Source organism: Prunus dulcis, chromosome 6, assembly GCF_902201215.1.
Source record: "Prunus dulcis chromosome 6, ALMONDv2, whole genome shotgun sequence".
NCBI classification, from domain to species: domain Eukaryota; kingdom Viridiplantae; phylum Streptophyta; class Magnoliopsida; order Rosales; family Rosaceae; genus Prunus; species Prunus dulcis.
In genome coordinates this window covers 4,184,573-4,208,971 of record NC_047655.1, presented here as the reverse complement: position 1 = coordinate 4,208,971, position 24,399 = coordinate 4,184,573, and the positions used below count along the sequence as shown (strand labels likewise).

At 35.5% G+C, this 24,399-nt stretch overlaps 3 protein-coding genes across 6 annotated transcripts; 2 read left to right on the top strand and 1 right to left on the bottom strand.

Annotated features, from left to right (window-relative positions):
• The first annotated feature begins 7,887 nt into the window (after positions 1-7,887).
• On the top strand, positions 7,888-12,329 carry LOC117632098 (cell division control protein 6 homolog B-like). Of its 2 annotated transcripts, none has more exons than XM_034365498.1 (17): positions 7,888-8,207; positions 8,330-8,420; positions 8,508-8,728; positions 8,902-8,964; positions 9,052-9,161; positions 9,382-9,488; positions 9,566-9,625; positions 9,735-9,808; positions 9,940-9,990; positions 10,093-10,142; positions 10,387-10,519; positions 10,790-10,879; positions 11,091-11,153; positions 11,246-11,341; positions 11,476-11,568; positions 11,672-11,798; positions 12,099-12,329. In XM_034365498.1, the coding sequence occupies exons 1-16, from the start codon at positions 7,902-7,904 to the stop codon at positions 11,702-11,704; spliced, it is 1,641 nt and encodes a 546-aa protein (XP_034221389.1). In that variant the 5' UTR covers positions 7,888-7,901; the 3' UTR covers positions 11,705-11,798; positions 12,099-12,329. The 2 variants fall into 2 exon arrangements, with proteins under 2 accessions (XP_034221389.1, XP_034221388.1); XM_034365497.1 differs by having other exon boundaries at positions 8,890-8,964.
• Positions 12,330-17,333: 5,004 nt separating this feature from the next.
• LOC117629702 (anthranilate synthase alpha subunit 2, chloroplastic-like) lies at positions 17,334-22,525 on the top strand. Its single transcript, XM_034362269.1, has 11 exons — positions 17,334-17,639; positions 18,096-18,280; positions 18,379-18,568; positions 18,957-19,108; positions 19,455-19,570; positions 19,856-20,102; positions 20,191-20,247; positions 20,487-20,639; positions 21,276-21,356; positions 21,545-21,631; positions 21,937-22,525. The coding sequence occupies exons 1-11, from the start codon at positions 17,474-17,476 to the stop codon at positions 22,258-22,260; spliced, it is 1,758 nt and encodes a 585-aa protein (XP_034218160.1). The 5' UTR covers positions 17,334-17,473; the 3' UTR covers positions 22,261-22,525.
• LOC117629704 (probable NAD(P)H dehydrogenase (quinone) FQR1-like 3) lies at positions 22,494-24,104 on the bottom strand. Of its 3 annotated transcripts, none has more exons than XM_034362273.1 (5): positions 23,958-24,104; positions 23,545-23,658; positions 23,366-23,459; positions 22,988-23,253; positions 22,494-22,861 (listed from the first exon to the last, which is right to left on the bottom strand). In XM_034362273.1, exons 2-5 carry the CDS (start codon positions 23,568-23,570, stop codon positions 22,636-22,638), a joined length of 612 nt encoding a protein of 203 aa, XP_034218164.1. In that variant the 5' UTR covers positions 23,571-23,658; positions 23,958-24,104; the 3' UTR covers positions 22,494-22,635. The 3 variants fall into 3 exon arrangements, with proteins under 3 accessions (XP_034218164.1, XP_034218163.1, XP_034218165.1); XM_034362272.1 differs by having other exon boundaries at positions 22,988-23,277; positions 23,958-24,064; XM_034362274.1 differs by lacking the exon at positions 23,958-24,104 and having other exon boundaries at positions 22,988-23,263; positions 23,545-23,947.
• Between the last annotated feature and the right edge of the window lie 295 nt (positions 24,105-24,399).

The window sequence follows — 24,399 nt, the reverse complement described above, 5'->3', positions numbered from 1 at the left end:
GATTTGCGTTCTTTACATTCTATTGATGAATAAATTCATTGGCCTTTGGCCTTTAATAATAAATTAATTAATTAATTAAAAAGCTGCCGAATAGATATCGACCTCCAATTTTAACAATAATTAAAACTTTGGTTGAGTTGAGACATATTTGATTAGAATATCTTCAATCTTCTATTTTCAGTAAGGATTACAATAAAACCTTTTGACAATCTTTCCTTAATAAAATGTATGTCGACCCTAATATGTTTTACTTCCAACTTATTGCACTGAATCTCATCATCACCATATAATTTCATAAGCCCTACAATGTCAATATGGTCATTAACCACAATAACTCTTATACACCAAACTAGATCTAGCAACCACCTATTGGTTTTTGCGTCATTGACAAATAATTAGGTTTTCACCAACAAATATGCAATATTATAAAGTTGATATTTGGTCTATATAATCGAATATCAAGGTGTTTTAAGGGTTCGAACTTGAAACCATTAATATATAAATTAAGACTCTTTTTTATTAAGCTAGACGCGTTTCAATCTCTTCCTCTGTGTGTTGGTTGTTGGTTAGGATTAGTAATTGTTGTATTTTGACATATTCCATACCAGCTCTGCTCACATTTTCTTGATTTGATATTATTTATTTTATTTTTCACTAGCCATGCAAGACTTTCTAGAGATTATCTTGTTTTTCTTTTCGCCATAGGTCTGATATTAATAAAATACTCATTGACTGATGTGTGAACACCTGATACCTAACCTTCCATATGCAAATGATCATCACCGGCACAAGAAAGAATGTTCGCATAAGCTCTCAACTCAACGACTTTTCAACTTGACAGCTTCCTCCATTTTGGCTAATCCTTCTTAAATAATAATCCAACAAATTACATCTTTTAATTATAGTAACCAAGCAATTCTTTGATATAATCGTCACTCTGGCGACATGGCACTTTGTCCTTGAAAGTAGTTGAGGACTGAAACATTCAAGAGAGAAGCCGAATTCTTAGCGGATTCATACTATATTTACTTTTTCTTTTTACATTTTTTAGTAAAGAGGAGGGCTAATCGGTCGTAAACATTAACAATAAACAAGTTGATTAAAGTGTATGTGCTTCCTATTTTATGTGTTTCCTATTTTGCACCCGAGTTCGAATCCCCATTCTCATAATTTTAATTACAATAAAATAGATTATCGTTGTATAATAAAAAATGAATTGATTCACATCAACAGGGGCATCCCAAATATGGAAACCCAAAGACTTATAGAAGCCATCATATCAACAGCAATTTGACAAACACCTCCATCCATGATAGATTTGCAACTAGATATAAGACATTATTTTTGTTATTTGTAATTTTTTTTAATAATACTTGAAAAATATAGATAAATACGTTAATAATTTGTGTATTATTGTAAAATATTTCAAAAATGCGTATTATTATAAGAATACATATATATACACATATATATATATATAAAGCAAAAGGAAGAGAATGGTGAAACATTCAAAATACAAGAAAATATCCTTGGTTTAAGAATTGAAATTATTAATTAAATGAGGATAATATGGTAAATTCACATGTTTTCATATTTAAAAAATTAAAATTAAAAGAAAAATTAGATAATGAATTCTATTTTTATAGAACACAATCTATTATCTTTTTTAATTCTAAATAATTTTAAATTTAAAAAAAAAATCTCTCGCATGCACAGAAGCGCCTGCAAAGAAGATAGTAATATGATAATAAAAAAAAACATGTATGCACACATATAATACACGAATTTACTAACTACATTTTTTTTTTCTCGACAATTCAAACAAACATGATATCTGTGCTTTCAAAACAGAAAAAAAAAAAAAAAAATTGTATTGACTTTCAATCAATTTAGACAGCTACCCTTTGAAACCCAACCCGAATCCTCTCCCTCGATCCAGCCTCCAGGTCATCATTAAACTTTGAATTTTGTAGTCATTCACGTGGTGTTTGTTTTATTGGACCAAGTAACTGAAGTACCGAACAAAAGCACTTGTTTTTTTTTCTTTTTTTCTGGTGAACACAAAAGCACTTATTTCCATCATGCGCTGCTGGAATCACGGCAGATTAAGTTCTCTCTTCTCTCACGCTCCCACAGACCAAAAAGCAATAGGAAACTCGAATGGATGGATGGATGAAAAGCTCACATGCGAAAACCACACCGGTCGCTTTATATGGGAGAAAGACTTTTATGCAACGGGAATAACATATTTTTTTATTTTTGATCAATAATGCAATGGCATGTAAGATAAATTTTTTAAATTTTTCGTTACAATAACACTAACCTTTAATTACTATAATAATTAATAAATTAAAATAACAAGATTAAATTATTAAATTGAGTAAATTAAAATTAATGATGCGACCAATGATCTAAATTGCCACCTCATGTGGCATCAAATTATGGTAACAAAAGATGATGCACCTAACCTCGCATTACACATGCATGAAAAAAAAAAATGAAAAAAAAGGCCTAAAAGGCTATAAACTGAAGTGAACTTAACGGAAAAAAGAAAAGTTGCTCGTAGCACTTGCAACTTAGATCTCCAAATTTCTCTTGGCTTGGATCTACCATTGATATTGAAGTGCTCAATAATTTCCATGCCACAAATATGAAGTTGTGAATGTCGACGTCCTTACCTAACTTGATAAATGTGCATTTTAGCAATTTTAACACGTTTTTTTCTTTATCAATTATGTAACGTCCTTTTGTTATTGTTCGTCTTCAATATGATTACTATATTTTCTATTGTCCGATATCAATCAACTTATGACTTCACTTCAGCAAAAGAGACTCTTTTATTGGCAAGATAGTTTATTTTGTAATTTCATGGTCCGAATTCTCATTAAAGTTGTTTACTAAACTATGCGGAATTGGGATAGGAATTAATTGTATTGATTCCATAAGTTGTTTACTAAAATGCACTTGTTCTAAATAAATTATTAGGTTAAAGTGGTGCTAAAATATGATACTTGGTTTGAATACTTCAGGTATATATAGGGAGGTATATATAGGAGTTTATAAGGAAATAGATACAGTAATCAATTAAGAAAATATCTCCTAATAATACAAGGATTGTCAACTATATGAAAACAAAGAAGTAAATCACCTAATTAACTTAGGAAATAAATCTCCTTGATTTGTTAGGTTAACTCACGTCAACACTGCTCCTCAAGTTAGTGCATGCATGTCACCAATGCCTAATTAAGTGAGTCATAAAATACTCGTCCACAGATAGCTTTTGTCAAGACATCCGCTAACTGATCTTTTGATTTTACAAAGGGTAAGCAGATGATCTTGTCCTCAATTTTTTCTTTGATGAAATGTCGATCCACCTCAACATGTTTTGTTCAATCATGTTGAACTGTATTATAAGTAATATCGATCACTAACTTGTTATCAACAATATAATTGCATGGGCTTCTCTGGTTTAAAATCCAATTCTGTCAAGAGTCCTCTGATCCACAACAATTTACAAACTCCTTAAACCATACCCGAATACTCGGCTTCTGCACTAGACCAAGCAACCACATTTTATTTTTTACTCTGCCAAGTGACTAGGTTACCTCCAACGAATGTAAAGTAACCCGTTGTAGAACATCTATTTGTAATGGAACCTGCCCAATCAACATTTGTATATCCAACAACTTCGATATTTCCATTCTTTGAGAACATTAATCTTTCTCAGGGGTTGACTTTAAGTATCTTAAGATCCAATCAATTGCATTCCTATGATAAACACTGAGTTAATGCATAAACTGACTAACCAGACTCACATCATATGCAATATCTGGTCCTCTGTATGCAAAATATATCAAGATTCCAACAAGGCGTTGATATTGTTCCTTATTGGTTGGTACTTAATTCATATCTTCACACAATTTGTGATTCATCTCGATGGGTGTGTCGGCAATCTTACATCCTAGAATTCCTGTTTCAGTGAGTAGATCTTTCACATACTTCCTTTGAGACAGAAAAATACTAATTTTTGACATTGCTACTTCAATTTCGAGGAAATATTTCAGAGCACCTAAATCCTTCATCTCAAATTTTCGAGACAAATACTTTTGTAGTTTCTGTTGCTCTCCTGTGTCATTTCCAATTACGACCTTGACATCAACATAAACAATTTATACAGTGATTTTTTTTTCTCCATCACGCTTCAAGAATAGAGTGTGGTATGAATTAGTCTGAGTGTATCCAAAATTCTTCATGGACTTATTAAATCTTCAAAACCATGCCCTGGGAGACTGTTTTAACTCATATAATGACTTTCTGAGCTTTAAAACTTGATTTTTCTTGTTATGAGCTAAATTATATCTTGGTGATAAATCTATGTATACTTCTTTTTCCAAGTCTCCATGTAAGAAGGCATTTTTAACATCGAAATGATGTAATGGCCAATCTAGGTTGCTGCTAGAGACAGTAGGACTTTGATAGTGTTGAAATGAGCCTATTTGTGTAAAACCCTAAAAACAAAAAAAAAAAATAAAAATTACATAAAACACCTATAGGGTCATTTTCAAGTTCATACTCACCTTTAGGGACATTTACGAGTACATACTCAAACCCCTAGAAAACCTACTTGGCGAGTTCAAATGAGAGAAAAAAAATAGAAAGGTGGTGGAAATAGGGATGATGAGATGGGGGTGGGGGAATTGGAATGGGGTCGGGGACGATGAGATTTTTTTTTGTGGGGCGGGGGGGAGAGGGTGTGAGCTGGTTTTTCTTTTTGATTTTATTTTTTTTTATTTTTTTGTGTTGGTTTTTTAATTTGATTTTCTTTTTTTAGTTATTTTAAAGATATAATTTTTTATTAATTTTTTTGGTATGCATGGAAGTCCATGTCATTAAAAAATGGGTTCCACATTTGACAAGTAAGCATTTAACAGAGTAACTAACGGTTTGTGTAACATAATGGGTAAATTGTAGGTTTTCCGGGGGTTTAAGCATGCACTCATAAATGTCCCTAAAGATGATTATGAACTTAAAAATGACCCTATAATTTAAGAGATTTTAACTTTTATGTAGTTTTTCCACACAAAAAAAACATAATAACATTCTAAATTTCCATAAGAGGGTGACATGTACTTATAAAGTAATTTTTCTATTGAATATAATGCTCAATGCTGTGCAGTTTACCTCGGATATTAGATATTATTCCACTAGATATTTTTAACTTGGGCTTTTGATTTGGATCGGTTCGGTATAATTGGCACTCTTTTTATATATATATTTTTTCCAGCACAAACGCCCACCCCTAAATAAAATATATTGTCTCTCCTTTCACTTTTTCTAAATTTTATTTTTATTTACCCTTGCATTTATATTTTCTTCTCTATTTTAATATTTTTCGTTGAACATTTGAAGAAGAAAATTTTGTCATCCGAAGAGCCATTTCGCGAAAGGGGTTGAGTTTACATGTTTTGGCTGACTGGATGGAGTGTACACGTAATGTGCAAATACAACTTTAAACAGCTCATATTCAAACAGGGTAAAGATCCTCTGCGACAACATCACCACCCCATCTAGAAAGACCCACAAAAATACCGACACATGGTTTGCCTTGGCAGGGCAAGATGAACTTCACTACGCTGATGTAATATATATTATTATTAATGACAATTGCTTAATGTTATTAAAATAGTATGACCAATTTATGCTTTATTTATTTATTTATTTAAGAAATATGACCAATTTATATTAACAGCAAGGAAGGTGGTAACTAAAACTCAGAAAAAATTTAGTGGTTCTGGAATTATTATATAAAAGATAACAAAGTAATCGCCATTATAATACGTGAGATGACCTTAATTATTTTTTACGATAATAATGATGATTTTGTAATTGTTCACCCGTTTTTGCGTTTAGCTCCTGTGATGGAAGGGCGAAGTTCCCCACTGGCTTGGAGACCAAGTACTGGTCAGGCAAGTCAGCTTTCTTTGGTGTGCGAGCGTGCCACTGCTAGCAACGTGAATTCTAGCAGACTTCTTTTTAGAATAGATAACTTGCGCCCCAAGTTACTGACTTCTAAAAATCAAACGATTGTGAATTTGGGAGAGGAATATCTCCCAAGTAAGTTCTTTTCTTGCCTTAGGCTGGTAAGGACTTTCATAATTTATCTCAGTATATAAAGGAAACGGCTGTTCTGGCCAGAAGGGTTTGATAGAAGTGGACTGTTTTAGGCAGAGCTGCCTTTTGCGAGATAATAAATACACATATTTAACTCTAGACAAGTTAAATGACTGTCGGAACTTCGTTTCCGCTTGAATGGAAGACTCTGCTTTAGGCTGGACTGGACATATCTGGATTGGTCCGCACTGCTTTGTGACTTCAAATGCTGGGTTGACCTGCAAATCGATACAAAAGTTGGATTTTGGCAGAGCTTTGCGTTTTCTTCACGCTTTGTGAGGCCTTTTGAATAGGCAGAGCTGCAATTCCTCCTGCTTGAGAGGGACAGAAGTGGCTATTCTCGATGGTCTGATGAGCTAAGGATCGTACTACGAGAGTTGTTCTGCTTGAATAAGACTCGTCCTGAGTTTTCTGGGGTCTCCACGTCTGTGAAAACTCAAACTCTGCTTGTCTTGGCTCTTGCTGAGCCAAATCTGTAACGAGGTGTCTCGTTCTAGAAGACTTGTCTTCTAAGTCTGAACTTCGGATTTCAAGTGAGCTCTTGGCTTTTTCTTGGTGTTGTGTTTTTGATTGATGAGTTGATTGTCCTTTTCTTTCTTGCCTGCTTTTGTTTTTATAAGAGATCCTCTCCTGGAGGTGTTTTCTAAATTTTAAATGGGCGGCAAAAAGATCTCTTTAGAAAAGATCTTTATCAACCGTGGCAGACAAGTTCTCAATAGTCTCCAGTGATCCCTTCCCTAGTTCCCTGGGGGACTGCTTTTTGTTTCAACCAACGCCAACGCTTGTGTGTGCTTTTTATGGCGGTTTGGTTTTCTTCTGTACTCTCTGAATAATTCCTTATTTCCTGTTCTAATTGAGAAGTCATGGCCTGTGAATCCTTTTGAAAAGATGGACTATTGTCTTCGGGGCAAAACAAATCTCTGAAAATAGGTGGGCTTCTTGATTTCCTGTCGGCAGGTTCCCGGAGACGTCTCTTCCCATAAAAACTCTAGTTGAAAATGTTGACCCTCTCAATAGCTGAGGTAGCCACGTGGGAGATATATATTTTTTTAGTTTCTTGGGCTTGAATCCAAACAAATTCTGTGGGCTGATCTTTTAAAGCCCAAATATCGGCTTTCCATGCTTTGGGCTTTTTGGGTTTTGGGTATGTGTTTCTTACCACGGGCCTTCTTCTTGGATTTCTTTTGGGTGTGCCAAATTTAGGCCCAAACATATAGTTCTCTCTAAAACAAATTAGACATGACTAAATTATAAATATTTAGCTCTAAACATGTAATTATTGAATATTTAGGTGTTTTATATACTTGTATTTTCTACTTCAAACTCTCTAACTTTATAATTCTAACTCCGCCCCGAATACGTGCTTAAACATCGTTAAGAATCTAATGTAATTAATTTAAGTAATTAAATATATTTACCCGTATACAGAAGTTCTAGATTCAATTTCCCATTTCTCCAATATTTTGTTGTGTAAAAGAAAAAAAAGGCGAGGGTGTAAATCAACACAAATATAACTCGTTTAACTAATCGTGTCGACCGGACCCTAACCTTCAGCTCCTATGGATGGGCCTGGACCAAGCACGACAGGGTGGAGCCCACCTTCGGACATATACATATCGGTTGTCACGCCCCCTGAGTTTGTAACTCGCGCGCGCCAGCGCGCCAAAACGAATTTTTATTCCCGCGGAAAAAATATCTTTATCTATGGGTTCCCACCCGTTCGTTCCTGCATGTTCAAGCCCAGCGCGCCTGCACACAATTTTCATTGCCGCGAGTTCAAGCCTTCGTTTTCTCATTTTCCTTCAAACACAATGCCTGCCATTGCCAAACGCAGCCTCGAACTCAACGACGACAAAGTCATGGCCGTCAAATCGGAGAACGCACCCGAGGCCGTCGGCTCCGCCGGCAATTCAACTCCTCAGAGGCGGAAGCTCAGATCCAGTTCGTCGCCGATGAAGCTTAGTCCGATATCCAAGCCGATGAAACTCGGATCGCCTCGCCGGCGACTCAGTGCTTGCGCTAACAGTTCCGCAGATGTGAGATTCGCTTTAATTTTTATGAAATAGAAACCGCTTAATAATTGTGCAAGATTGATTAAGATGTTGGTTTAATTTCATGGAGGACTTGATTTTCGTTTCTGATTCATCTTTGTTTGCAGGGAATTGAGAAATATTTCAGCCAAAAGAAGGTTCAAACTTTTTGCAAATCAGTTGAGAAATCAGTCGATAAACCGAAATGGGATCCCAAAGGCAAGTATTGTTTAAGCAAAATCAATTTCAATTTTAGGGAAAATTTGTTTGTTTGGTCTAAGAATTAACAAATGGTTTTGGCTGTAGATGTTAAGCAAATCAGTGAGGCGAAGGAGGCATTACACGTGTCAACTGTGCCGTCTACTGTTTCGTGCCGCGAAGACGAGCATAAGAGGGTTTTGGAGTTCTGCAAGGCATGCGTAGAGCAAGAGAAGGCTGCGAGTTTATATATATGTGGTTGCCCCGGTACTGGAAAATCGTTGTCCATTGAAAAAGTGAAACAAGCTTTGGTTGACTGGGCAGGAGAGGTGAGCTTATTGTACCTCAATACTTTAGGTGCTTAATTATGTAGATGACAAAATCTCTAGAATGTTTGATTCATTTTTAAGTTCTAAAATGTGTTTGTTGTTAAGTGCTTGTGTTTATTTCAATCCAAAGTTTTAAAACTGTGAATTGATCTTACTACCAGGCTGGATTTCAGGAGCCAGATGTGCTGGCTTTGAATTGCAGTTCTCTAACAAAGACTTCTGATATTTTTAGCAAGGTAATGATACTTACAGCTTATTCTATTGTTGATTATAACTTATAAGTTATATGGTTACATTTGGTTTGGTTTGGTTTGCATTGGCAGATACTTGGTAAAGACCAACCACCAAAGAAAGTTAAAAGTACTACCTCAGCCCTGCAGCTTCTCCAGAACTTGTATTCTCAAAAGCCTCAGACATCTAGAAGGAAGATGACGTAAGCAAATTATCCTCAATCTGCCACAATCCATGCAATATTTGATGCCCACATAAACACACATTGCTCCTTTCCTTGTATATTTGTTGGGGTTAAAAATCTAAAAAATTAGATATGAGCAGGATGTCTTTATGACATTGAATGCTTAGTTGCTTATCTTAACAAATTGGATGTTATCATCAAGAGTGTGGTTATACTCAAGTGGTTTCCATTTTTTCAGGTTGATAATAGCTGATGAGTTGGATTTTTTAATTACTAAAGACCGGGCGGTGCTTCATGATCTTTTCATGCTCACAACGTACCCATTCTCAAGATGTATACTCATAGGTAATAATTGTAAAGTTGGTTCAACTCCATTGCAGATTGTATTGTGTTTAGATCTCATATTCTTGTTATGTTTGCAGGAGTGGCAAATGCCATTGACCTGGCTGATCGTTTTCTTCCAAGACTTCAGTCATTAAATTGTGAGTCCAAATACCTAATATTTTTACCTTGTTTTTGCGCAATAAGAAGCTAAACTGTATTTGGGGTGTAGTACTTACTGATGTTTTTGCCTTCATATTCTTGCTTTAGGCAAGCCTATGGTTATAACTTTTCGGGCCTACAATGTGGAGCAGATTATCAGGATTCTTCAAGAGAGGCTAATGGTAAGTTTGTGCTACTTTTTTGCATGTAATAACAAGTCTTGTTCTCTCATACTTTTTAATTATGAGGAGAAACTAATTATTGTCTTGGTATCTAGTGTTACTTAATAACAGCTGTTATTCTGTTCCAACAGACACTACCTCACACCGTCTTTCAACCACAAGCATTGGAACTTTGTGCTAGAGTGAGTTTGCTGTTTATTATATTCTCCAGAAGATCCTTGTGTTATCGTTCTGTATATTATAAGCACTTTGATAGGCTGAGTACTGACTCTGAAAAATGGCAGAAAGTTGCTGCTGCATCTGGAGATATGAGGAAAGCTCTTTGTATTTGCAGGTTAGTTTGGTTGAGTTACATCATAAACTGTAGAAAAAGTGCAAGAATTTGACTGTGCAATCGAGAATATGTATGAAAGGAGCAAACGCCTTAGATTCATCAATATATCAGAAAATGTAAATGCCTTAGGACTTAGGAGTCATATTAGCATCAGCAAATGTCTCAATAAGGATGGTGACTTTGATTGTACTTGTAGGAGCTTTGTGTGGGGTTATGAGGCTAACTTTTGCTAACTACTTTCCAGGAGTGCAATTGAGATTCTGGAAGCGGAACTGAAAGAATCTAATGACAACTTGAATTCATCACCAGTAGTAGATGCATTTTTTGAGCAGCAGATGGCTCCTGCTCCAGTTGTGAAAAAAACAGAGATTGATATTGTAAGTGATCCCTATTGGTCCCCACAAGACTCTTGACAAATGTAGTTTTGTTTTCCTTGTTCAGTATCATTTTCTTATCAAGCATTCTTTTCAAGTTCATCCTTTCATTCCTGCAACAATATTTCATGATTTTTCCAACTCCATGACCTTTATTTGATTCATTTGTAACTCTAAGGTCTTATTAGTACCAAGACATTCTGAAATCCTAAGAGTTTCAAGTAAATACTTTGAAGTATATAAATGTTAAATATTCACTTGCGTGTGTTGCAGGTGAAAATTGGTCATATGGCTGCTGCTTTGTCAAAGACATACAAATCACCAGTAGTGGATACCGTACAATGTCTTCCGCAACATCAACAGGTAATCCTTCTTCTGGTGATTTGTACTACTTGTACTTGTATGCAGACTGTGGGACTTAAGAGTATTTCTATTCTTGAACAATGATGTCTTTAGTTCCAAGCAGTTTAGGTTTTTATATTCAAGCGCTGTGAACTAATTTTACACCAGTCTTATATTTGCTCCCTGCATCTCATATAATTAATCTTAATACAACTGTCCTTTCTCTCCACAGATTATACTTTGCTCTGCCGTGAAGCTTTTCCGTAGGAAAAAGAAGGATTCAACTGTAACAGAGGTGTGTTTCCTGGCCATTGTTTGACGATAAAAGATAACGGGAAGCATGGAAAAATTATGTTACTGATTTCTGAATTTGTCACACATTTGCAGCTAAATAAATCTTACATAGACATCTGCAAATCAACACTAATTCCCCCAGTTGGAGTTTTTGAGTTTTCAAGTATGTGCAGAGTGCTAAGTGACCAGGTAAGAAAAAGCATTGTTAGTATAACAGTCTTAGTGTTTCTGTTCTCTGTTACTACACAATTAGACTTAATACTAATTTACCAACTTGGAGAAGGAGAAATAAGTTACTTACTGAGGCATAATCCTAAGTGCAGGGCCTCTTGAAGCTGGGCGGTCAATGTCGAGATGAAAAATCTAAAAGAGTAACACTGAATGTAGATGAAGCAGACATCACCTTTGCTTTGCAGGTGAGGACACGTATCCAAGCCTCTTAAACTGACCTTTCCATTTATGTTGTATTCTTATCATTTCTTTCAACTTCTTAATGTTTAGCTATTCATGTTTGAACAGGGAATTCGTTTCTTTCGGAACTGCCTTCAATAATTATGTTCAGAGAATATGGACTCTGAATCATCATTCTTCTTATGCTTGATCTTGGTGACCCGCATTTTCATCCTGCTTCAAATTTCAATAGAAGGTCAGAAACCTTGCCTTTTACATTTACCTTGAAATGCTTTTTCTTTGAGTATGAATTCTGCATCTCATACAGTTAGATAACTGCATTGCAGTGAATGTGATCAACCAAAAGAATGAATATGTTCATTTTGACTGCATAGGTTTAGTAAATAGTACATGCTGGTAAAAGATTATTCATTGCAGTTGAAATAAGCAATGATAGCTTTGCCCTATGAAAACTGACTTGCTGATGATTTGTAAGCTAAAATTATTGTTGTCTTGGTTTATTTCTTATAGTTTTCATGTTATTGTTCAAATGCAGATTACCAATGATGCGAACCGTCTAATTTCAGAACTCGTTTGCCCAAGAGTTCAATGTTTGCCATATCATCCTCCATAAATTTTTTATTTTTAAGATACAGAACAAAATAATAGAGAAAACACATTGAATAATTTATGTTATACTGAAGAATGTAATTTTGTCATTGCTTTTACTAATTGTTGTACATTCTTTTTCTTTCTGAAAACATAATTGAATTGATTTGTTTCTTTAGCTTCAGATTGCAATCTGAGTTGGTATCACATTAAGAACAGTTGGCTTGCCAAAAAGAAATACAATAACAGTTGAGTTGACTCTTCAATGTGATTTACAGGTTCTCGTCTTTTTTTTTTTTTTTGGTCAAGTACAGGTTCTCGTCTTGTGTAGTAAAATTGCGTTATTTTATCATAGAATACTTTAATATTGAAAAAAAAAAAATTGAATAAATTATATAAAAATGGAAAAACACATTGATTTTCTGCAAACAAAGGCTCATCACTATTCCAATTTATATCCCAATTAAACACTGCAATTTTTAAATAGTGACCCCAGCCTATGGCTTTGTAAAGCCAAAATTAGTAGCAAGAGAGGCTGAAAAGCCATCAAATTGATTTTCTCAGCAAACAAAATATTCCAGGATTTCTCTTTGATCTTTATCTAAAAAGCTTTATATATATAGTTCTCTTATATTGAGGGATTCCTCAAATAATTTTATTTAAGGGACGCCCTTTAAGGTACCATATAATTTTTTTTTCAATGATCCAAACCATCTATTTTTTAGGTCTTCATTCATAGATCATCCTTACAAAAAATTAGACAAATCGGAAAACGTTTCGACATCCAATTGTGTCTTACAAAATTAATGAACACGTTCCTTCAAGAAAGTACTAAAATTTCAATAACTCAAATGAGTGGTGTAGACACAGAAATTTTGGTGTAATAAATTCTATTGACAAGAAAATAATTAGGGTTCGGTGGATTAAATCGTGGGCCCCGTAATTCACCCATGTGGCGTGTGACTCATCAAAATTGGATTAATTGTCAAAAATGACAAATGGCGACATCCGACGGAGTGCATCAAACGGATCAAGATGAAGACAAAATTAAAGGAAAGAATCTTCTGTGATTGACTTTGATTTAAATCAAATATTAATCAGGTTAATCAATTAAAGATAATCTGGTTAAATTGTCAGATTATGGGAATTGATTTAAATCAAATCAAATCCCACAAATCAAGGAAAGTTATTTAGGTCAAGCATCCGACAAAAGCCTATAAATAGGAGGCCTCAAGACGAAAGCAGAGGTCAGAAGGTCGGGGAGAAAAAAACCTAGCACTCAGAAGAAACAGAAAACTCTTTGCATTCTTCACCCTACCTTGGAAGAGCCACCAAGCACAACAAATACGTGCCGGTTCCTTCACCATAAAAATCCCAAACACCAAACAAGCTTCGTGCTACCCGTTTGATCAAGATCAAGTCTCTACGACCCTTGTATCAAACACAAATTTTCTTTAAACACTTTGGAGATCGAATCAGAGGATTCAAACAGAGATTGTAACCCTAAATTTCATAAATACAATATTATTTTGTACACGTGTTCTTGTCTCATTTGTCGCAAGAAATTCGTGTTTACAAGTGGTCCAATGATATCGGATTCAAGTAATTTTTTGTAGAGATGATCTTTGAATGAGTATCTACAAAACAGACGGTTTGGATTAGTGAAATACAATACGGAGTGTGGCCTACAAGGAGTGTCCCTCAAATACTTATTTGAGGGATCCCTCAATAGAAGCTCTCTGTAATATATATATATATATATATGGTTGAGGGATCCTTCAAATAAATTTATATATATACAGTCTCCTTCTATTGAGGGATCCCTCAAATAATTTTATTTGAGGGACGCCCTTACCATACAATTTTTTTCAATGATCCAAATAATTTTTAGGTCTTCATTCATAGATCATCTTTACAAAAAATAAGACAAATCGGATACTGTTTAGACATTTAATTGTGTCTTACAAAATCAATGAATACGATACTTTAAGAAAGTGCTAAAGTTCAATAATTTAATTGAGTAGTCAAATGATATAGGATTCAAGTGATTTTTTGCAGAGATGATCTTCGAATGAATATCTACAAAATAGACAATTTTGATTAATGAAATACAATGTATGATGGGCTCTACAAGAATGTCTCTCAAATAAGCTTATTTGAGGGATCCGTCAATCGAACTCACTATATATATACACACAATTTCTATGCAACCAATCATCTGCATATATAGTCAAAATGTTACACTATAAATTGCTCAAGGGAACCATGGATATTTAGAAATATTATACACACAATTGCAATATGAATTTAATGACATTGCTGGTTGCATTATTTGTGTTTCTTGTTTTACAAGGCAATAATGTGGCTTCTTCTATCAATAGGGTTTCAATTTCTCATCAGAGAAGAACTCTTAACATGACCTGTTACAATGGATGCGAAGGACATTGCCTTGCAACGGAGCTTGTCGATCTCCTGGATATTACAGCTGCGTTAAGCAATGTGTTAAGGACTCTGTAGTTTTCTTGAATAGCTCTTCTCTTGATGATCATAGCTCAAATGTTGTCGACCGTTGTACTTTGGAACGTGTAGAGTCGGCCATGGACATTCTTCAATATAATATGACTAATTTCTTGGCCTCAATCTCTCTTTCTCTTTTCATGAAAGTACCGGCATCCGTGTTCAATGTTCGAACGGGATTCAATGATCTGAATTATTTATTTTTTTAGATTTATTCCAATTGTATGCATTGGCAACCTGGCGGCACCCTTTTTTTTAATTTTTAAATTTTTAGCAAACTAACTTAATATGATTTTGGTTCCAATTTAGAAGGATCTAATCATTGTAGCACTGAATTGTGCAGGTCCAGTTGATACGTAAGAGATTGTGAAAGCTTGTTTTAGTGACTGCAAGAAGAATTAATTATGAGTTGATTTTCAAATTTAGTTACGAGTGTGCAATTTTGATCGTGTTGCTGATGCTTTAAGCAGAGGGCATCCTTGTGACCATGCGTGCTGAAGTAATTGGATTTGGTTGTCTCAAGGAATTGTACTGTGAAGATGAGGATTTTGTTGGTGTTTGGGAAAAATTGCAATTGGGAAAAGTGGTGGATAATATGCATATTCATGATGACTATTTATTTCGAGGGAATCATCTGTGCATTTCAAGAGGATCATTAAGAGAGCATTTAATTCGTGACCTCCATAGCAACGGATTAAGTGGGCATTTGGGCAGAGATAAAACAATACCTCTTGCAGAAGAAAGGTATTATTGGCCACAATTGAAGCATGACATGGAGAATTATGTAAAGAAGTGTCCAATATGTCAAGTCTCTAAAGGCCAGTCATAGAACACAAGTCTCTACATTCCTCTGCCTATACCGGAGGTTCCTTGGGAAGATTTGTCTGTGAACTTTATCTTGGGTTTACCTTTAACTCAAAGAGGTATGGATTCAATATTAATGATTGTGGATAGATATTCAAAGATGACACGTTTTGTGGCTTGTAAGAAAACAACAGACAATACAAAAATTGCCAATCCTTTTTTCAAGGTGATTGTCAGGTTGCATGGTGTCCCTAAATCCATCACTTCAGATCGTGATACTAAGTTCTTATCCCACTTTTAGGGGACTTTGTGGCGACGATTTGATACTATTCTCAACTTTAGCAGTACCAGTCACCCACAAATAGATGGCCAAACTGAGGTGATCAACCGTATTCTTGGAAATCTTATTCGTTATATTTCTAGAGATAAGGCCCAACAATAAGATTTGGCTTTAGTACAAGCTGAGTTTGCATACAACATCATTGCTAATCGCTCAACTAGAAAGTCTCCATTTATTATTGTTTATTATCATCCTCTAAAGCATGTTTTGGACAATGTATATGGAAGATACAAGCATGTTTTGGTCCCTTTACCTAAATTGCTAGGGAAAAGCATCGCTACAGAAAATATGGTCGAAAGGATTTCAGTTGTCCAAAAGGAGGTTCGAGAACACCTAGAAGCAGCAACCATGAAGTACAAAGAAGCCACTGATAAGATGAGACTCTATAAGGTCTTTCAAGAAGGTGTTTTAGTGATGGTTTACTTGAGAAATGATCGATTTCCTGCTGGAACTTACAATAAGCTGAAAGACAAAAAATATGGACCATACCAGATCACGCGAAAGATTAATGACAATACTTATGTTGTCGAGCTACCAGTTGACATGGGTAGTGGCGAAGTTAGAAATTCTATCAAGGATGGTCAACTTTAAATAGCTTTATAATTACAATGAACTTAGCTTTTATAGGAAAAAATATATAAGAATTCATTATAATGATTAAATTTCAATATCTCAAATTTAATATCTTAGTAAGTATAACCCAAATTCTAGCAACTTAAAATAATGAAAGAGTATTAAAGTTGATTTTAGATAGAATGAGAAAATCAAATAAAATCCATGACACAACATATAAATGACATATGAAGACATGAAAACAAATTTAAATCATATTCATGTTCATTGTAGACAATTTACATTTGTAAAAGGGTCAATATAGTAAATATAGCTATAAAACAACTTGGATAACATAGATAAATATAATATTTTCAAAATGTTGAGAAGGGTCAAGTGACCCTGGTGGGTCTTAATTGGCTCCGCCAATGGACATGGGCATCTCTTTCACATTTAATGTGGCAGACTTGTTTGAATATTATCCTCCAGATGGCGTTGACAATCCTCGCAAAAACTCAGAGTCGAATTTTCTGCAAGCAAGAGAGTATGATGATGCATCATAATCAAGAGCACAGTTCAATGAACAATTACTCTGGGTTCATTTACATAATAAATAAATTAAACACATGATTAATGTTAAATTCATGTATTTCATTAATAACTATTCATGAATACTCTAGTTCATGCACTTGCCTATGGTTCACGCATCATCTATAGCAATATTAGTTCATGTATGCACTTGTCAATTTTCAACTTCACTATAAACTAAATATCTCTCTTTGAGAGTTTTTTTTCTCCTTGTAGATTCAAGGTACCCTTCCTAGTTGAAAATATAAATTTTCTTCTAATTTGCGCATCCGTGCTGCATCACATATTCAAGTGTTTATATTTTTCGAAAATATAATCTCTAATAATTTTATTTCCATATTCAAGTGCTTGTTGTATTTCCATATTTGAGAGATGTTGAGCCCAAGTCAAAAGCCCAATAGCCTGTATGGCTCCGCTACGCTCCTCTCCAGTATCATCCTCTGACAACTGACTTCGTCTATTCAAAACTCAACCGACCAAAACAGAAAGTTCAAATCAGCCTGCTTTCGTTTTGTTTCACCATGGAAACCCTAGCCGTTGGCTCCCGTCAACTGCCTTCAACTCTTACATCACCGTCAACGGTCTCCGTTAACTTTCGCGGCAGAGCCTCCAGCTCTCTAGCTCTGCTTCGCGCCACTCCGCGTGTCCGTACATTGAGATGCTCGGCCCTCTCATCTCCTTCATTAGGTACATTTTCTCGTTATCTTGTGAGGAAAAGGTGGAATATGCATGTTGATTTTCTCGGCTATGATTGGTTGGTTTCTGAGAAAGTGTAGAACTTTAAGAGGAAATGCATATTGAGCATTCACATTTTGAGTATTGGTGTCTGTTTGGTCAAGGAGAAAACAGGGGAAAGAAAAGAAATTGATTTTCTAAGCTTTGTACTTAATGGTATTTTGATTTACATTATAAAAGCTAATTTGGCTCCTACAAGCTGAACACTAATAGTTGTGGTCTTTGTTATATTTGGTCCCAAATTGAGAAGTATATGAACAATATCATAATTCAAAATTTACTCTCTTTTCCCAACCTTTCTCAGAAATTTTGGTATTTGATTTATAGGAAAGTACATTGTCATCCTTAGATGAGTTTTGTTTGTAATGTGTTAATGTGAGGTTTGATTGGTGTGATTAATTCCTCCAGCGGACCAATCAGAGAAGTTTGTAGAGGCTTCAAAGAAAGGAAATTTAATTCCTCTGTATCGAAGCATATTCTCTGATCACTTAACTCCTGTGCTTGCATACCGGTGTCTGGTTAAGGAGGATGACAGAGATGCTCCAAGTTTTCTGTTTGAGTCAGTTGAGCCGGGTTCCAAGGACTCTAATGTTGTAAGCCCCTTCAGTCTTTTTCACATTTGTATTCGTTTGGGTTTAACCTTAGATAATACTGGATCACTTATTAAATTTTTATGTCAATCTTTTGCTAGGGGCGGTACAGTGTTATTGGAGCCCAACCGTCCATTGAAATCGTAGCAAAAGAGAACATGGTTACCATTATGGACCACAGAGAAGGGTGTAGGACAGAGGAGATCGTGGAAGATCCAATGACTGTTCCCCGGAGAATCATGGAGGGATGGACACCCCAACTTGTTGATGAACTTCCAGAAGCATTTTGTGGTAGAATAACGTACTTTAAATTTTCTCATAGTATCCATATCTCAATCCTATCAGTTCTAAACAAACCAACACTCCTTGGATGTTGTTCATTAATGTTACACAACTTAGACTCATGAAGTTGTGGTGAAGTTATTCTGAAAAAAGGGAACATGCTTTGCTTAATTTTTTCACTTAGTTTGTGTCAAAGTTTTTTACTAGCCTTACTCATATTCTTACTGTACATTTTATTAATCTCTACATGTACTGTGTTGACATGAATTCTATATAATTATTTGTCACAAAATTGCCATAAATTTATCCTCGTATTATTGTCTAATTCGGTCCTAGGACAATGGCGATCTTTGAAGTCACTAGTTGGTGCTTAATAACATCCACTCTCTTTAACCAGGTGGGTGGGTTGGCTACTTCTCCTATGATACAGTGCGTTATGTTGAGACGAAAAAGCTGCCATTTGCAAGTGCACCACCAGATGACAGAAATCTTCCTGATGTTCATCTTGGCCTTTATGATGATGTGATAGTCTTCGATCATGTGGAGAAGGTACTTAGATTTTCACTCTAGATTTCAGTGAAGAGAAATAAATAGATTGAGACACTTAGATTCAAATGCATGTCAACATAAATTCATCTACTTCCTTTGCTAAAAGAGTTTCTTTCTTCCAAATTACTCTCTCTTTTGCTTATATTTATTTGTTTTTTTTTTCCCTTCAAAGTTCTTGTTCGCTTTTTCCTCCATGGTGAAACAAGATATTTGCATCCTACTCCATATGTATAACTAGGAGAATTAGGTAATTGCAAGCTTTGGTTGTAAATTTTAATTTGAACAAAATAGGATGCTACCTTTTGTGAGTATAACCATTTTTATTTCTTAATTTTGTCTACTATAGAAAGCACATGTAATTCACTGGGTGCAATTAGATCAATATTCTTCTGTTGAGGAGGCCTTCAATGATGGAATAAATAGATTGGAAACATTGGTATCTAGAGTGCATGACATTATCACGTGAGTAATCAATTCCTTTCTTTCGTGTTTCTTTTATATTTTTCTTTTGTGAGTTTTTGTTCCTGTCCTATGTTCTACTCATCCCATCCTCTTTAAATCAATTTTTTATTTCAAACTTATGCTTATGTAATAAAGGTATTGGGGGTGTGGTTTTTTATTTGATTTATTTTATATAAAAAAATTATTTTATTTCATTTGGTGGGGAGTTAGTTTTCCATACTTTTCATTACATTTTCTTTTGTAATCATAAGGTTGATGTAAGAATGTATCAACTGTCAATTTCAGCCCAAGGCTGCCTGCAGGTTCAATAGAGTTCAACACTCAACTTTTTGGTCCTGAATTGGAGAATTCCAGCTTGACAAGTGAGGAATACAAGGAGGCAGTTTTGAAAGCCAAAGAACACATCCTAGCTGGGGATATATTTCAGATTGTCTTAAGTCAGCGTTTCGAGAGGCGAACATTTGCAGACCCATTTGAAATTTATCGAGCATTGAGGATAGTGAATCCAAGTCCTTATATGACTTATTTGCAGGTTTGCTTCCTTTTCAGTGAACCATTGTTTTTAATTTTCCTGTTCACCTTGTAATTCTGAGATTATAAGTACATACTTATGTGATCAGGCTCGAGGCTGTATTCTGGTTGCTTCAAGTCCAGAAATCCTTACACACGTCAAGAAGGTAAGCACAACTAGATGTCCTAAAAATTTCAACATCTGAAGTTTTTAAGTTATTCTGTTGCTAGCTCTTAAGCCTCTTATTATGTGTGTAATCGTAATATTACTTGACCTTTGATAATTTGTACGAGATGTCCGACATATTATGTTTTCTTTGTTTACTTTAGTTTTCCTGCCATAGGGATGTCATTTTCATTAGTTGTAAATTTGCTCAGTTGTGCATTTTTTTATTTTTGTTAATAGAGAACGATCACCAATCGACCGCTTGCTGGGACTGTTAGAAGAGGAAAAACAGCTAAAGAAGATTTAATGTTGGAAAAACAGCTTTTGAATGATGAAAAGCAATGTGCAGAGCACATCATGCTTGTAGACTTGGGAAGGAATGATGTCGGGAAGGTTTATACTTTTATCTTTCTCCTATTTATATATTTATTCACATTCTAATGTATGCCGAATGTTATTCTCTAAGATTGTAAAACTGTACATATACTGTAATTTTGAGGTTGAGATGCAATCCTTAATAGTCTACATTTGGCAGACGCCAATGTCCCGAGGATTCATTCTGACGGATAAATTGTATATCATTCTTGTCCCTTGGTGTTTGAAACATCCTAGTAAGTCAATATGCATTACCATCTTGCAAATTTCGCTCAAAAAGGTCTGTTATTTTGTAGTGGTTTATTCTTGAATGAGAGAGTCTGAAGAGTCTACTTTGCTTTGAACTAGAGATTCAATATTTGATGGTGTGCCTTGTTGACTTTGGGCCAATGTGGAGGTTCCATATAGTATGAAGTGGAACTATTTTCTATTTTTGTAGAAAGCAATTCTCAGTCTACTGTATCTTTTCTGTCAGTGGTAGGAAACAATATTTCGTTATTCAGCATCAGCTAAAAAAGTTTACACTTGGTGGCTTTTCTGTTCATGCTTTAAGTGACCACTATTGCTTATATTTATTAGATTTGTATCATAATCTGCTATGTTTCTTTAGTATCTTGTAGCCATAACCACGTGCTTAATAATTTGTTTGTGCAGGTCTCAAAACCTGGTTCTGTCAAGGTTGAGAAGCTCATGAACATCGAGCGTTATTCCCATGTCATGCACCTAAGTTCTACGGTAAGTATTTCCTTTCTCAATGCACTTAAGAGGTAGCCTAATATCTTTTAGAGATTAATAACTAAGACATTACTTTCATAATTTTTTTTCTCATGGATATAATTTCCAAAGTCGGGATGACAAGATCAATGTACTATCAACAACAATCAATTTAATTTAGGGACGAAAATTTACAATTGTCATTGCAGGTCACTGGAGAGTTACTTGATGATTTAACTAGCTGGGATGCTCTACGTACTGCGTTGCCGGTTGGGACTGTCAGTGGAGCACCAAAGGTTTTCATCATCAGCCCTTTTCCACCTTTTGTTTTGCAAATTTGTTTCATTTCTAATTAATTGGATAATTTGCCATCCATTTAATCCAAGAGTTGATTAACCTGTATAATCCTGCAAGTTCAGCCATTGAACTGTCGAAGAGGGTTAACCTAATTGGTTAGGGATAGGATTATCACACCATTGTTGGTACATGTAGTAGGTAGATATATGCAACCTGATGCGAAGATTTCCTAATCTATCTTAGATGGACTTGCTTATAATTTATTCTTGAATCTCCTCATTTTTAGCTCTCTGCTGCAATGCAGGTAAAAGCCATGGAGCTGATTGATCAGCTGGAAGTAACCAGACGTGGTCCATACAGTGGTGGTTTTGGAGGAATTTCATTTTCTGGCAATATGGACATTGCACTTGCTCTGAGAACTATTGTTTTCCCAACTAGCTTCCGGTACGATACAATGTATTCATACAAGGATGTGAACAAGCGACGAGAGTGGGTTGCTCATCTGCAAGCTGGGGCTGGAATTGTGGCTGATAGTGATCCAGCTGATGAGCAGAGAGAGTGTGAGAACAAAGCTGCTGCTCTTGCGCGCGCTATTGATCTTGCTGAGTCCTCGTTTGTTGATAAATGAAGTTTTTATTCACCAACAGAACCTGTTTTCACCTTTTTTTCTTCAGCAATTCCAATTTTACACTCCAGAGTTGAGGTGAGGCATGTGATTTTGATAAAAGTAAAAAGATCTGATGTTAGGACACTATATTATGTCAGATTATGGGAATGTACTGTTTAACCAAATTAATAACAAGCATATGCAAACCTTTTTGGTTAATAACAAGCATATGCAAACCTTACACAATTGCAATATCAAGGAAGCAGTGAGATGAACTCTTCATTCATCAACTTATGGTTAATAATTCTTTTCATATTGAGACCACATAAAGCATATAACATCTTGAAATGCCTCTGTCCAGACACAGCCTAAGCGTATTTGTTATGCTAAAAGGGTTTAGCTTTTGAGCTTCTTTGCAAATTGAGCCACATATTTACCCTGGTAAAATGCCTGTTGGAGTTCTATCTCCGTCGGTTGACGAGATCCATCTGCTGCAAAAGTTCCAGAGCCATAAGACGATCCACCCTTCACCTCACTCATTTCAAACATGCCACTTCCAAATGTGTAGCCAAGAGGGACAAATATCATGCCATGATGTGCCAATTGTGTTACGGCTGTTAATCTGCAAACAAATGGATCATGGCAAAAAATCAACTACAAGAAAACAATGTTGCATTGCACCTATAAAGTTGAGCATATGTAAATCGATATATAGCCGAAATGTTTCAGAGGAGAAGCGAAAACCCACGCAGTGAGCTCCTGCCCTCCCCCATGAAATCCAGTACTCCAGAAGATCCCAGCAGGTTTGCCAGCAAGTGCTTGCTTTTCCCATATCTCATGAGTGGCATCAAAGAAGGCCTTGAACTGCGCTGCCATCACACCAAAACGAGAAGGAAACCCGAAGAGGAAACCATCAGCTTCCACAAGTTGCTCAGGCCTTATTTCCGGCACATCATCTGCCTTAGGAGGGGCCTTCACCTTCTGCAGAATGATACTGGGAAGTGTCTCAGGTACCTGCTCCATTCTAATCAAGTCAAACTAAGATCAATTCAGAAAAACTAAAGGGCCACTCTGCCTTACAAGCATTCGCATATGTTGTTAATTATAATCAAATCAAAGATCTTACCTGCCAAAGTGTTGCTTCAACACCTTCAACTGCATTAACACCGCGCTGTACTTCGCGTGCCATAGTCTCGACATGTCCATGTAAGGAGTAGTACCTGCAAGAAGTAGTTTTTCAACATCCAGCGCCTCCAAATAATGCATGTGCGCAAGAAATTAAGAAAAAAGGATATAGACACTTACACTACGTATATCTTGGTGGTAGCCATAGCTGCAGTCTCAGGTAGGAGAGTTTGATCCTGATCTTCCAACTACTATGCGTGTAAACTAATACAATTTTTCTCCGAAAAACGCGACCTGTTTGATGATAAAAAACTTCATTGATTAGCAGCAACTTAGGCACAATTAAACAACCTATGCTACTACATGGACATATCCTTCTAGTTGAATTTCATAAATGAAAAGGCCAAAAAAACAATACAAACCCCTCTTTCTTCCACATGTTTTTTAAGTTGAAAACTAAGTAGAAATATAGGTATATAGAACCAAAACAGTCAGAGAGAGAGAGAGAGAGAGAGAGAGAGCAAAGGCCACAGACAATCAGCAGCACATATGAACTGAAACATCTAAGGAGCTGAAAGAGATAAATTTGTTACCTTGAAATGGAGAGACTGGAGGTAGGAGAAGGCTAATAATGATAAATTTGATGGACAATCCTGCAGTTTGAGGGAGAGTAGATAGTAACGTGTGAGCTAACTATACGTGTCAAGGGAAGGAAGCCTTATCGTGATTTGTCTTTTTTTTTTTTTAATTTTATTTTAAATATATATATGAAAAGATTTGCTTTTCTTTGCTTGTTCTCATCATCATCATCATTTTCTTATTCTATCCATAGTTTGCCTTTCACAACGTACACCACACGGTCCACATGTAGATAAATTTTGGGTTCATTGGGAACATAAAAGAGTTTTTACACCACTAAAAAGTTAGTTAAGTAGCGACATGTAATTTTTATGCTTTTTTTTTTTGCTTTTGTTTGTCGATCATCCGACACATTAATTAATTAGACTTTAGGTTTTAATACTCGAGTTGGACTAT

Excerpts from the sequence above, each read along its gene's own strand:
- LOC117632098 (XM_034365497.1), top strand. The coding sequence starts at position 7,902 with ATGTTCAAGCCCAGCGCGCCTGCACACAATTTTCATTGCCGCGAGTTC. Across the intron at positions 8,208-8,329 it reads GCGCTAACAGTTCCGCAGAT|GGAATTGAGAAATATTTCAG; the intron begins GTGAGATTCGCT and ends CTTTGTTTGCAG. Across the intron at positions 8,421-8,507 it reads ACCGAAATGGGATCCCAAAG|ATGTTAAGCAAATCAGTGAG; the intron begins GCAAGTATTGTT and ends TTTTGGCTGTAG.
- LOC117629702 (XM_034362269.1), top strand. The coding sequence starts at position 17,474 with ATGGAAACCCTAGCCGTTGGCTCCCGTCAACTGCCTTCAACTCTTACA. Across the intron at positions 20,103-20,190 it reads CTTATATGACTTATTTGCAG|GCTCGAGGCTGTATTCTGGT; the intron begins GTTTGCTTCCTT and ends TTATGTGATCAG. Across the intron at positions 20,248-20,486 it reads TCCTTACACACGTCAAGAAG|AGAACGATCACCAATCGACC; the intron begins GTAAGCACAACT and ends TTTTGTTAATAG.
- LOC117629704 (XM_034362272.1), bottom strand. The coding sequence starts at position 23,570 with ATGGCTACCACCAAGATATACGTAGT. Across the intron at positions 23,460-23,544 it reads ACCACCAAGATATACGTAGT|GTACTACTCCTTACATGGAC; the intron begins GTAAGTGTCTAT and ends TACTTCTTGCAG. Across the intron at positions 22,862-22,987 it reads GGAGGGCAGGAGCTCACTGC|ATTAACAGCCGTAACACAAT; the intron begins GTGGGTTTTCGC and ends ATTTGTTTGCAG.